Source organism: Pristis pectinata, chromosome 13 (genome assembly GCF_009764475.1).
Source record: "Pristis pectinata isolate sPriPec2 chromosome 13, sPriPec2.1.pri, whole genome shotgun sequence".
In the NCBI taxonomy this organism is placed as follows: Eukaryota; Metazoa; Chordata; class Chondrichthyes; order Rhinopristiformes; family Pristidae; genus Pristis; species Pristis pectinata.
The window spans coordinates 22077463-22092483 of record NC_067417.1 but is presented as its reverse complement, the minus strand read 5'-3'; the positions used below and the strand labels follow the sequence as shown (position 1 = coordinate 22092483).

The window sequence follows — 15021 nt, the reverse complement described above, 5'->3', positions numbered from 1 at the left end:
CAGACTGTTGAGAGGCAAGGCTGCATCACTGTATCACTACTGTTGCATCACTAAACTTTGCAACTCACTGGAATACTGTCGCACACCTCCAGCAAGCTACCTGCTGCAGTGGAGTTTTGTCTGCAGGTCAAATGGAAAACAGTTCAACATTTGTCACCTCCACTCCAGAACCAACGTTACTCTAACGTCAGTCAATACATTAGAATGGGCCTCACAACAAACATCCACAATAGTACTCTACCAGAGAAATAAAGAACTGCAGATGCTGGAATCTAGATGAAAAAAACAACAAGCTGCTGGAGGAACTCAGCAGGCCAGGCAGCATCCATGGTCAACGTTTCGGGTCAGGACCCTTCTTTAGGACTGAAGATAGGAAAAGGGGAAGCGGGGTGGGGGGGTGGGGGAAAGCAGACCAGTGATAGGTGGAGAGAGGGGAGGTGGGTGGGCACAAGGTGGTGATGGGCAGATGCAAGTAAGAGATAGTGATAGGCAGGTACGGGGGAGGGGAGGAGAGGAGAGCAGATCCACCGGAGGATGGGTCAAAGGTAAGGAGGCAGGCAGCATGGGGGGAGGGGAGGGGAGGAAAAGGAAAAGGAGCGAGAAAAAATGGTGAGGAGAAAATAGATAGGCTAGGAAAGGAAAAAGAAGAGGCATGGTGGGGGTGGGGGTTTGGTTTACTTAAAGTGGGAGAATTCGATGTTCATGCCATTAGGCTGCAAGGTCCCAAGACGGAAAAAGGTGGTGCCGTTCCTCCAGTTTGGACTTCTCTTGGCAGAGGAGGCCGAAGACTGATATATCAGTGATGGAGTGGGAGGGGGAGTTGAAGTGACAGACAACAGGGAGATGCAGATCGCGGACAGAGCACAGGTGTTCTACAAAACAGTCACCTAGTCTGCGTTTGGTCTCGCCAATGTAGAGGTGGCCACACTTGGAGCACCGAATGCAGATGATATTAGGGGAGGTGAAGGTGAATCTCCGTCTCACCTGAAAGGACTGTTTGGGTCACTGGATGGAGGTGGTGTAGGGGTAGGTGTTGCACCTATGGTGGGAGCAGTGGAAAGTCCCCGGGGTAGGAGCAGTATGGGTGGGGGGGGGGGGTGAGGAGTGAACCAGGGAGTCACCGAGAGAGCATTCCCTACAAAAGGCTGAAGGGGGTGAGAAGGGGAAGATATCCTTGGTGGTGGGGTCCCATTGGAGATGGCGGAAATGGTGGAGAATGATGTGTTGGATACGTAGGCTGGTTGGATGAACCCCTGTTGGGTCTGGGAGGGGTGGGGGTGAGAGCAGAGGTGCAGGAAATGGCAGAGATGTGGGTGCAAGCTCTCTCAACCTCAGAAGGAGCAAAGCCATGGTTAGTAAAGAAGTTGGACATCTCAGATGTCCTGGAGTGGAAAGCCTCATCATGAGAGCAGACGCAGCTGAGGCGGAGAAATTAAGAGAAAGGGATAGCGTCCTTGCAAGAGACAGGGTGAGAGGAGCTGAAATCAAGTTAGCTGTGGTGTCAGTGGGTTTGTAGAAGATGTCAGTGGATAAGTAATCTCCTGAAATGGAGACGGAGAGATCGAGAAAGGAGAGAGAGGTTTCAGAGATAGTCCAAATAAATTGGAGAGCTGGGTGAAAATTTGTGGTGAAATTTATGAAACTGTCAAGTTCCACACGGGTGCAAGAGGTGGCACCAATGCAGTCGTCGATATAGCAGAGAAAGAGTTGAGGAATGGGACCCAGAGTAGGCTTGGAAAAGAGACTGTTCAATGTAGCCAATAAAAACAGGCATAGCTGGGGCCCAGGTGAGTGCTGATGGTTACACCCTTAGTCTGTAGAAAGTGAGAGGAATTGGAAGAGAAGTTGTTTAGGGTGAGGACAAGTTCAGCCAGGCAGAGGAGAGCATTAATGGAAGGGGACTGGTTCTGTCTCTGGTCAAGGAAGAAGTGGAGGGCGGTGAGGCTGTCATGATGGGGAATGGAGGTACATAGGGACTGGACGTCCATGGTGAAGATGAGGTTGTGTGTGCCAGAGAACTTGAAGTTGTGGAAGAGTTGGAGAGCACGTGAGGTGTCACGGATGTAGGTGGTAAGGGATTAGACCAAGGGGGACAGAATAGTGTCCAGGTACAAGGACACGAACTCAGTGGGGCAAGATCATGCGGAGGCAATAGGTCTGCTGGGACAGTCCTCCTTGTGGATTTTGGGGAGAAGATAGAAGCGGGCAGTCTTAGGTTGCAGGACTGTCATATTGGTAGCTGTGGAGGCGGGGGGATATCTCCTGAGGTGATGAGGTCAGCGATGGTGCGGGTGATAATGTCCTGGTGGTCCTTGGTGGGGTAATGGTCCAGGGGTCGGTAGGAGGAAGTGTCCGAGAGTTGGCATCTGGCCTCTGCAAGGTGGAGGTCAGTACACCGGACTACCACAGCACCACCTTTGTTGGCTGGTTTGATGACTACATCAGGGTTGGTGCATTCAGAAGGGGTGAGGTTAGAGTGGGTGAGGGGAGCAGAAAAGTCAAGACGGCTCTCCTCTACCAACTTGCTCCCACTATGCAATACAATCCATGTATCATGATGAGACCCTGGAAACTGCAGAGAAATGGACCACATGTAGCAGAGACTTCAAAGCGTTGGAGAGATATCACCAACATGGTCTCTGGATTGACTTTCCTCCTGGTGGGTTTTGTAATGTCAGCGTCCTCTCGCAGGTCAACAGCCCAAGCATTGAAATTCTAGTTACACTCAGTCGGCTTCTTGGGGCAGGTCACTTTGTTTGCATGCCCGATGCTAAACATCCAGGAAGATACTCTGTTCCAAGCTCCGACACAAGATATTCCCACTTCCTTTCCAAAAACAGATTAACAAACAATTAGCAGGAGGTTCTGAAGAAAGCCAATTTATTTAATCCTCCAGTTCGGTACAAAGAAAATCAAATTACTTCTGCATTGGTACAAGTGGCTTGCATTTCCATAGTGCCTTTAGATGATTCATAGACAGAAGTAAGTACCTGGGTGAGGTGCCAGGGTATGTACCTAGAAGGTGGCACAGTGGAACAGCAGTTAATGCTTCTGCTTCTAAGATCAGGTTTCCTTCCACACCCCAAAGATGTGCTGGTAGACGACTGTAAATTACCCTTTAATGGAGGTAAGTGGCAAAAGAACCAAAGGGGAGTTGAGAGACATGTGAGAGAGAATAAAGTTGCAGAGCCACATGAAAAAAGTAGAGGGCGAATGGGATTGATGGGATATCTCTGGTGGCATCCATCATGGACTTGGTGGGCCAAATGACCTCGATGTCACAATAAATAAGTACTAGGGTATGCATCTTCAAGAGATGCCAGAGAATGTACTGAGCAAAGGTGCAGGAAGATGAAGGAATGGACTGGAAGGGGCATAAGGTGGGTTTAGAGAGGTCAGCATGGGGAGATGAAGCAACACTGCTGTGCTGAGTTCAGTGAACAGAATCTACAAGCTGGTCAGGAGATAGAAGGGGAGTCACCTGATGAGGAAGCTGCAGAGAATGGCCCAATCTTAAAGAAATCTGCCTGTCAACAGCTGATGATAGATATTCTCTGCATCAAGGCAAGATGTATTAGCTCAAATAATACTTCCAGAAGTTCCATGCTATGGGTGGATTATTTCCAGCTCCTGATTTTGGGGAGGTAAACCCCTCATGCCGTTTCTGTTAACCACCTTGATTTCATCAGTGAAGCACAAAATAATTTCTGATACAGCAGCCTCAAAGACATTCACCCCACTGAGAATTAAAAAGCCACCTGACCCATATTTTTTTATATATAAATGAGAAAGCATTCAAACAGTGTGATCAGAGGAATTGATCCCTGTCATTTCTTCACCCTTGGACTTACCAACTGGGGTTCAGCATCTCCTTCAGACAAATTCAAAACATTTTTTCCATCTTTTGTTATAAACAAAATGTGTTCCTTCCCAAATCAATAGTGTAATGTCAAGTTTGAAACTAATATTTAATTGGTATCAAAGTAGTAATATTAGCGAGTCCGCATTTTATGGAACATGCAGTCTCTATTAAACTCTTCATGTTTAAAAACCCATGAAAAGCTCTTGAAATTGGTAAAAAAAACACAATCATAAACAAGACAGCAAAACTGAACCTTCCACTATTCTATGTATGTTTAGATGGCCCCATTTTAAAGGATATGGGGAGAGGGTTGAAGTCAAAAGAGCTGGACTGTTACAGCTAGAGCTAGTGCAGATGTGACAAGCCAAAGGGCTTCCTTCCATACTGCAACCATTCTGTGATACAGCCACCTCCTTCCTCAGCTTAAATGGAATACAACTTCTTTAATATGTAACTGTAATATGCAAATCTGGGACCATATTTAATTGCAAGCCTATTCTGTGTTCACCAATCCATTTTAACAAGTTTATTTTGTTTTGATTTGAAAGTAATGATAGAAAATCCATGAGTTTCAGATTAATATTCTTAAATCAATTCTGTTAGTCTACTTAAAACAACCTTGCACAACTCAAGCATCTCCCTCCACCTCCACAATTCTGCAAATTCCATTTCTACTTTCTTAAACATCCCCAGCTTTAACCACTCCAACGCTGGAGGCAATGCCTTCAGCTGCTAAGGGCCTAAGCTCTGGAATTCCTTCCTTCAACTTCTTCCTGCTTAGCTTTCCTCCTTTAATCTGACGAGTGTTGTGGTACTGCTATCAGTTAACCGTGTAAAATACTTTTGTGTTAAGGTTAGTTCTTGGTAGCATCAATGTTCTTTCTATCTCTGAAGTCCTCTTCAGACAGCTCCCCCATCTCTTCTACCCTTACCCCTGTCCCAGGCTCCCTTTTCCACCTGCTGCTTGGTGGCCTCCTGGTTCTTGGACAACAGCTGCTGGCATAAAACCACTCAAAAATTACTCAGAAAAATGCAAATGTGACAATTTTTTCAGAAATCTCTCAATCAAACATCATCAGTTCAGAATGCCAGATGATTAAACCGTCAGAAACACTTCCAACTGCAGAGTTGGCAATCTTACTCCTTTGGAAAGCAGTTTTTAAGTACTCTTCTGTCAACAGGGCTGTAGCTCATCTTAATGGTTCTCACTAAGTTCTCACAAAGAGTAACGCATAAGACATTAACCATTCTTTCCCATTAAGTTGCCTGCAATTTTCAGAGCCAAGCCATTGTGTGATTATTTAAAAAGGTTTGTTTTTGCTTGTAACAAAACATAGGATATAAATGCCTTAATAATTCACATATGCATGCTTCAATGCATTACATCATAATAATAAATCTGGTGAATATACAATTGTCTCTACTTCAAAGGTAATTCATTATGTGAAGGTCTTACACATGCTTCAATGCAGAGAGGCTTAACAAATCCAACCATCATATTATGATCATCAAAAGATATCATTTCCCAAATTAAATCTCCAAGCTTACTGAATAGACTGCTGTGAGACTTTCTGAAACTTTAACGTAATATGAAATCCAACTCCCAGTTCCATTGTCCAAGCTCCACTTTGTTAGGCTACAATAGAATTTTCAGTGACTGTAACAGCAAACCACAGTGCAGATTGTCACTCCCTGCTAATTCTACTGCTGTATTGTTAGTTTGTCTTTCATTCTTGTCCAGGTGCTTACTGAAAACACTTTGATCTTCATGATTTGCTCAATCATACAAAACAATTCATAGAGGTGTGGAATTATAGACCAGATCCTTGGTGCACAATTCTCCCTGGCTGCAAATCAGTGTAATGCATTTACTTCTGAGCCACATTACCAAGGATTCAATCTCCATTCCAGAGACCCAAGCACAAAACCGGAGCTGAAACATCACTATAATACAGTGGCAGTACTGCAATAAGATGCATTCAGTACCAGAAAAGGCTTGTTTGCCCACCTGGGTGAATACGAAAGAGCCCCCGGCTGGGGAGTTCTAGCCTTGTAGCCAACTTCCACTGCTCTGAAACACCAACAAACAGATGCCCTCTGTGTTCATCTCCACTGCTGTATGTGGGCTCCTGGTGGAGGCAATTTGCTCATTCCTCTGCATTACAACGAAACCACCCCTTCAAAAATACCTTGCTGGTCATTAAGCACTTAGGGACATCCTGCTCATGAAAGGTTCCATGTAAATTCAAGTAGTCCTTTATACCCTTTCCTCTACCTCCGTTCCAAAAGGCTGATCCTCTTGCCGTGTGGTCTCTGAAGGTTGAATGGGGCAATTTAAAGCACGTGCACATAATTCAGAAGATTTTGTTGAGGATATAGAGAAAGACTTCCCTACCCCCATCCAATCCATGCTTCAGATGAAACATAGGAATTCACGGTTGATGTGGTGGATTCAGTTGCCTCAGAATTCTCATATGCTGTACAATACTTGTGTACACTGTGCAATAGAATTTTATCAAAAATCAGTGGCACACGTTCAGGTCCTCTCTATGTAAGACATCAGTGTGTCAACATTTGGAAATGCTTGTTCTGATATTGTGCAAAACCATTTGATGCATCACGCACTGTAGCAGGTCTTATGGAGAGAGATGAAGTCTGCTCTGGAGTTACTTAAAGGAGGCCCATCCTTACTTGGACCAGTTCCAGAGTCCGTGGCATCCACCTTCTTCCAGTGCCCGTTGCAGCAGGGGTCCTGATGACTGTCAGAAGGTGATTAACGATGTACTTTTGGAATTGCTGACACTTGCTACCAGTGTTGGATCCTCATACACTGATGGATCGGAGTGATGTGATTTCCAAAGCTGCTGATTGGCACATTGCAAGGTATGGGAGTACATGTCACGGTTACACACTGCAGCTTGTTGCAGACATTGCAAGGGCACTGTGGGGAGAGACCTCAGAATAGGGCTCTGCCACCATTGGACACTGATGGGCTAGGATCTGTATAAAAGCCTCTCAAATGTTTCACTGATACAGTGTCTAAGGATAAAACATAAGTGACACTGACATATTGTAAGTGAACCTGCTGAATTACTTGGTACAGTGAATAAAGATAACTATAATATGTACAATCAGGACCTGTTATGTATAAAAAGGTGATCCCCATTAAACTAATGGACCAAGTCAAAAAGCTGCAGATGTTGGAAATTGAAAATAAAAACAGAAAGTGCTGGAAATACTCAGCAGGTCAGGCTGCATCTATTGTAAAAGAAACAGAGTTAACTCTGCGGGAAGAAAGAGAGCTCTGTTTCTCTTCCCACAGATGTCACCTGACCTGTGGAGTATTTCCAGCATTTTTGTTTTTTTTTAATCACGACTACCTGAACTCACCACACTCAGTGCTCAACTGGAAACAGAACGGACTGAGCTGATCCCCTCACCCCACGATGCAGACTGCACCACACGCAGAGACACACCCCTGCATCAGCCCAATGGTCTGCTGACAGCTTGCTCTTATCAAAAGGGCTTTGAAGTGCTTTAAGTGTTTCTTAATCAGAGACACCAATAAACACTTCACAAAGGCTTCAATAATTTAAAAATATTCAAAAAGTTAAATGTGTTAATGGTGCAGAAGATGAGATGAGGCTTGGGGCAGATCAGCCAGGATCATATTGTATGGTGGGGTAGTCTTGAGGGGCTAAGTGGCCTACTCCTGCTCCTATCTTTTTGTGTTCTTGCTTTCTTAGCTGCCGGCCACAGGTGAGTCGAATCCATTCCAGTTCTTCAAAACACAAAAGACTGAGTGACCTGGAGACATAGGAGACTGCAGATGCTGGAAATCTGGAGCAACACACAAAATGCTGGAGGAACTCGGTGGGTCAGACAGCATCTATGGAGGGAAATGGACAGTGGACGACCTGGACATGTTCTCATGTACCCTTGGGAGTTAATTCCCCAAGTGCTGATTATTCCAATACAGAAATGCAAGTATAAAGTGAAGCAAACATTAATTTTGGCACACACTTATTGTGTGGGCAAGGTCTCAGCAATAAGATACAATATCTTTATTAGTCACATGTACATCAAAACACACAGTGAAATGCATCTTTTGTGTAGAGTATTCTGGGGGCAGCCTGCAAGTGTCGCCACGCTTCCGGCGCCAACATAGCATGCCCACAACTTCCCAACCCGTACGCCTTTGGAGCGTGGGAAGAAACTGGAGCACCCGGAGGAAACCCACGCAGACACGGGGAGAACATACAAACTCCTTACAGACAGTGGCGGGAGTTGACCATTGCTAATCTATCTTCCACAATGTCCTGATATTAAGCAAGCAGGGTACCTATGAGAATGAAGTGGATCTCCTGCTGTAGATATCCAGGTCTGGGGGCAGGAATACTCCTCCAGGTCTCATGAGAAGCTGTGAGCATCCTATAAGCTGAGCTGCCCTCCGTGGCTCTACACTCCACCAACCCTCTCTGCATGCACTGGCCCTGACCCACGAATTGAACCCGGTTCACTGGTGCTGTAAAGCGTTACGCTACCGTGCCTGCCAATAAGTAGACCAAATAAACTTGGTGACCTTGGGTTAATTAATTTGCATATGTTTGGCCAGATTTTTAGGAAATCCAAGTAGAGCTCTTACACACTCCAAGGTCTTTAAGTGTTGAAAAGTTTTAATATTTTGACTACAGAACCTCACATCTGAGATGCCCAAGCTAACTGCTCCTTCCAGTAAATGAACTCTTAAAGCATGCCCAATTTCACAAATTGGACCACCATTGAATTATCTAGCTGCCTCCCCAGGTTACTTTATTTCTTACTTCCCACTACATACATTCTTAATGGTTTGGATTCATCATCATCATGTTCTATAAAAAGGCTATCCGGAATTCTGCATTTTAACACAACATTTTTGAGGAAGTAGACTCATACCCCACAGTTGGTAAAGTTAAATTTAATTTTTTTTTCATGCATTTTAATGAAGCCTCATTAATTCAGCTGATCACCTTCGCTGTGATTTATATAATTTTCAACTCCTCTGGGAGTTGGCTGATATCTTCAATTCTATTCTCAATACTGAGAGTTATGTTTTTTTCCAGTTTGGTGTCTTGTGCAACTTTATTCCAAGTTGTATGTTCCATTCCTATTTTAGAATGGTTTCCAGTATTTGCATTTAAACAACACTATTATTCTAACTTTGCACTTTTAGCCAAGAAATGATTGTACTGGTATCAGGTTCAAACTAGCTCTAATCCTGGCTCTTATGAACCAAGCCAATGGCCAAAACAGAATAGCTAGGAGCAAGCTTTCAGTTTGCATCTGTGGGAACCTTTGAAGTCTGTTCAAAAGATGGATCCAACTTTGTCTAAAGCAGCTGCGTATCTAAAAATTGCTCCTGAGGCAGGGTAGCCTCTGAAAGGAATTCTACAAAAAAGCAAGGAATTCTACAAGATAACCTGCCCCTACCCAACTTGAAGTAATAATAAAAAGTCCAACTTAGAATAACACAAACAATCCATTACTGTATAATACTGAATCTTCCACTTAGATTTTCTCAAGTTGCAATAGTGAACCATACAGAAACAATTCCACAGAATTGGATTGGTAAGTCTTCGTAAGCTTGTTCACCAGCATGTAATGTAGTGTTATAAATAGTGCCATTACCCATCATTCTGTTACTTGCACAACAGTGTCCCAAATAAAAAAAGAACAGATATTTGTTTAAAATACCTTTCTGAGTAAATTTCAGGTGACTCAAGCATTTGAAAATGTGACAATAAGCCCTACATAAACTAGAAGGTCTTCATCGTTTGAGGTCCCACTTTCAAATATACCACCCACTCACTCTTCTTCCCCAGCACGGGAGTATCAGATCAATGATCAAGATTTTGAATGCAATCCTCAAGTTGAGCTGGAAAGCGAGACTGACTCGCCAATTAAATCCCAATTGTGATTTGGCACCCATCAGTATCATGGCATCCATTCAGAAGCGGATTATTTAAACATGTTTTTTTCATTGGTTCTAGCTACGAGCAACCAAATCCAACAAATGAATGACAATTTAAAATGTCAAACAGCTGCATGGAGAACAATAGTTAGTAAAAGAAGTGCATACACAGTAGAAATGAGCAAACATTGGTCCAATAAAAGATCTTACATTTTCTCATATGAAAATATTTAACTCATCTCAGATGCTGCATTCCCAAGAAATCAATTTTTTGTGCATTTGCATGAATTTCACCTTTTCTATGAGACTATGCTGACTTTTGTCCCCTCTTGAACAAGCCACTAAAGAATCATTTTTCATGTTTTGCAGAATTTATATCCAACTCTGATATCACCCTTATATTTAGTCTTCCTCAGATTGTTAAAATCTTGCCATTTTAATGGTTTACAAAAATCCTTTCGTAAACTAAGTCTTCATTATGTCATCAGCATCAAAAGCATTTCCTGTGAAGTTATTGCAACAATAATATAAATATGTCCAAAGAATAAAGCAAAATATAGAAATAACTTAATAGAAGCCAATTATGGAAGCAAGAAAAAGCATTTCAGCATTACTATCCCCAGTGCATCTGAAAAGTTAGCATGACTTGGCCATTTTCCTAAACAAATAATTCAATGCTTATCAGTGTATAAACTGAAATACATCTCACTTAAAAGGAGCAGAATTGTCTTGCAAATTAACTGGAAAAACACAAAGACTTTGGAGAAAATAAATGAGAGTGTTGTTAAACAAGCTGACTCATCAGTGGTGAATAGAAACAACTTCACTTCCAGGTGCCCTTCCAAGTCACTCATTGGGCTGCCAGCCTTACAGGATAGTCCCAAATCGGCAGTACTTAAAAATTAATTCTTCAGTGCATCCATGAGTTTCCTAGCAGGAAAGCCATTGGAGCATTAAAATAACTGTGACTTTTTCCATTGACTTGGCATATTTTTATTCATTAGTTATGAAAGTACGCAGAAGAAAGAAGGCTTGACTGGGTGACATGTTGGGAGGAGCTCAAGTGAAGAAATGTGCTGAATTATGTCCAACTCTAGTCTGCCAAACCCAGTCACATACTTTCCCAACCTGGATGGGTATTGCCATTGCTTCATTGGGCTAGATCAAAATCATGTAACACTTTACTTGACAATATGGTGGGATCATCAGTATCACATGGATGGCAGGGATTTTAGAAGGCCCATCGCCTTTTTATCAAGGGCTGTTATGGTTGAAGAATAAATGCTCTGCCTTGCCAGCAATGTCGACATTGTAAAGAATTTTTTAATAATTGCACTAGCAAATATTTTGATTTATAAATTAAAGCAAAGAACTAATCTAAACCATTGCATTGTATTGTGCAAGCTTTGTGCAAGAATTTCCATGTTGTCAGCACAATGATGCTTTTATGGTTAAAGAATATTCTTTTGGAAGTCAAGCTTGCATGAAAAGTCTCAGCTGATGGTGTTGATTTATTAAGCCCTGCACATTGTGTACACTTCCTGTTAATGTTATACTGTAGGTTACCACACAGTGATCTCCCAGGGGTTGTGCAGACCAAGTCAGAAGAGGAAAGTGTTAAGGAAACAGTTACAGGAGGTGCACACAACACACCAGATGTTCAATTTATCCGCTGTACTAGTGGGGAGGTCGTGTCCTCAAAAGAAACCCTTGTACCTGATTTGATATCTGGCAGAAAGATCCTGACGTCAACAACATGAAAAACTTGTTACATAAATTGCAAAGTAAGAGCTCTTCTGCTCCTCTTCATGAAGTGTTGTGGGATCAAATGTTTCCTCCAATAAACTCCTCAGATGGTGCTACACTCCCCCAGTAATGCACTGCAGTTTCAGCCTAGCTTACATGCCAAACTCTGAAGTGGGGCTGAACACATGACACTCTGATCCCAAGATGTACAAGCTTTCACTCTGCCCAGCCGACCCACTGATCCATCAGCAATGACCGAGCAACTGCACGTGCATGGTTCTGGTTGGAGCACTCTGCTATCAGTGAATCCATTCCACAGAATAACTCAGAAAATTCAACATAACAGAAATCAAATGATGTCACTGAAGCATTATTTAAAAAAAAACATTATTGAGTTAATCAAGTTAATTTTTTGCTTCACAGTATACCCTTGTGTGCAATTGTATGTGGACGTGTTAGAGTCAGAAGAAAAATAGGAAATATGTTTTTAAAGTCATTATTACCATAAAGATTGTTATCAAGGTTGCACATTATCAGTGACTCATTAGCATTTTTGCCAGTACATCCTCTTCCCAAGGTAATAATAACTCTTGGCTGAAATGTTGTTCAAAGGCTGACAGGCTACTTCCAGTTTTTAAAAAAATCTTGTGTGAGGCGTGGCATGATAATTCAGCAAGATATTTGACTATAGAAGACAAACCAATTGATGTACAAGTGTGCACATAGCAAGGGTCTTTAAGACCAATCAGGAGCGGTAACTTCGGTTGGTATTCCTCTCCCTGATGTGGTCCAATTGTAACAGTGTCACTGTTGCCCCAGGAAAGATCAGTTAGCAGCAGAAATAATGGAAATAAACTTGGTAATCTCCTGCTTTAAATAGCTGAAACTAATTAATGGACAGGCTTATTGAGCAGTTATTTTAACATAAACTTCTGGAGCTATTTAAAATAAATACAATAATCTAAAAGTTAATAGTGTTGTTGATACCAGTTTTGCCTGTAAATAATGAAAACACCATTGATGGTTAAGAACAAGCAACCTAACACAAAGAAATAAATCTTGAAAATTCTCTTACATAAAAACTAAAATGCTTGAACAATGGAAAGTTGCATTTCCAATTCTTTTCTGTCCTTTGGTAAAGTCAATAAGCCCTTCTATGACTCTGACTTCTGAGTACAACATTAAGTGTAACTGAACGAACAGAATTCTGTTCAACTCTCCTTCCAAACAGCTCAGGCTTTCCTCTCTCCTTCAGCTCTAACCTTAATCACGAGGTGGTTCTCCATGTGATACCCCGTTCCTGCCCACTCCCTAGTCTCTCTTCTCAGAAAACATTCACTCTTACAAACATTTGAACAAACCAACCACCAAAAAGATTTAATAACAAAGCCTAACAGCAACTAGTTGACACCCTTAAAAACATTGTTGCAAAATAAATACAAACTGAAATTTAGTTAACAACTAACTACGTAATTTCCAAAATTCTCTACTTAAAAAAAATTCAGATAACTAATGGGAAATGATTGGCAGAAACTTATAGAAAAGGAAAATTAATTCTGGTTTTCTAAAACAAAATTATTTTTTAAAAGAGTAAATGGAAGCATTACTATAGTAGTACCTGAATCTTAACACATTAGCAAAGAAGAATAAAAATGAATATTTAGTTGTACTCACAGTTATAGCCCAACAAATCCTCATCTTTCAAAACATAAAGGGTGATCTGAAAACCTCCATGTGCACACAGGAAGAGAATGCTGGTTCCCAGCAGCGCCTTGAGTAGACGACCAGTGTGGCCTAAAGGAAGAAAATGCAGTCATAACCAAAGAATTATTTTATAAGTATTACATACACTATTCCCTGCTGGAAGCTTGGGCAAATAAACCAGGACCCATCCGGTATGTGTGATGCACCTACATACAGGAAAATCTCCGAGTCAGAGAAAGAATCACTTTCTGGATTGCATTACCAGCTACATGTCCCATTTTTGGAGTAAACACCAGACCAAGAGTATGGTTCTGCCATTGTTTAGCCTTCTAGTTGGAGCAAGAGTGAAAGACAGGGACTAGATCACAGCTCACAGAGACAGGTCTAATGATTGAGACTGGCTGTTGGCCAAATATTGCTGGAATGAATATGAGGGAGGAGTTGTTGTAACTTTACTTGTGAAGTTCACAAGAGAACAGCCTGAAAAGGAAGGTTTTGGATCTAGCAGAAAGGCCTCTACCATATTCAAACTAAAGCCAATCCGCTCCTGATGATTATCAATAAAGCCACAGCAGTTTCCTCAAGCTGGCCCTTGTTAACATTGCACAGAAATGTTATTGACATAATAAATACCCACTTTGCATAGATTTATGAAACTGTCACTTCCTCCAGGAAGGTTTTGCAACATCCTGAAAAGCCTGCAGGCCACCCACATGGTTCCAAGCCAATGTTCATATGCAAAAAGTTGACATGCTGCTTGTTTTTAACTACTTACTGAATCTCAGCAGATAATTAGGATTAACATCAGTTTAATCATTTATACTGGAGTGCAGTTTCTATAGTCACAGGCATACATAGAAACTACTTATCTACAAGCATTTCATTCACTCAGCCCACAAAGAGCCCATAATCTTTCCAATTCCCTTCTCAGTGGCCACATACTCATATTTGTCTTTAACAACCTATTGTCAATCGATGTTCAGGGCAATGTTAACAGCTGTATGATGTATGATCAATAATGCAAAAAGCCTTCAAAGCATGCAATTTTTTTGCCCAACCTAATTCTAACCAGTTTGTTACTTGATTGAAAGCCATTGTGATGATTTACCAGCCCTCCTTTGCATCATTATTTAAGGAGGATGGACTAGTAGAATAGATAATAGGAATCAAGCAAACATGATGGCTATGCATTCTCAGAAGGCATTCAATAGGTCCCGAGCAGGAGATAGATCAGTAAGGGTAGAGCTTGTGGAATTGGGGCCAATATACTGAACACGGTTTGAGAGCAGTTATTGAACAGAAAGCAAGGACTGGGATTGTGAGTGCGAAGGAGGATGTATAGGGGTTCCAAGGAGGTATGAACAATCTGAGTGAGTGGGCGAGAATATGGCAGATAGAAAAGTGTGGGAGAATATAAGGTGCATTTTGATGCACGAAGCAGAAAAGAGGAGCATTTGTTAAATGGCGAGAGATCAGATAGAGTTGATGTTCAAAGGGACCAAGGGTAAGATTGTGCAAATGCAGCAAGCAATTAAGAAGGCAAATTTTATGTTAGCATTTACAAGAGGATTTGAATAAAGGAGTAAGGCAGTCTCGCTGCAATTCTTGTTGCACTGTTTCAAAACTATATTTAGAACTCAGATGAAGAGAAATTTCTTTCACTCCTAAGGAGGATGAGAGGTGACTTGATAGAGGTGTACAAGATGATAAGAGGCATAGATCGAGTGGACAGTCAGAGACTTTTTCCCCAGGGTGAAAT

At 41.9% G+C, this 15021-nt stretch overlaps 1 protein-coding gene across 1 annotated transcript in view; it reads right to left on the bottom strand.

Annotated features, from left to right (window-relative positions):
* piezo1 (piezo-type mechanosensitive ion channel component 1) overlaps positions 1 to 15021 on the bottom strand; it is a 217726-nt gene that overhangs the window by 117952 nt on the left and 84753 nt on the right. The window contains 1 exon segment of the mRNA XM_052028089.1: positions 13233 to 13352. Coding sequence (XP_051884049.1) covers positions 13233 to 13352 — 120 coding nt within the window.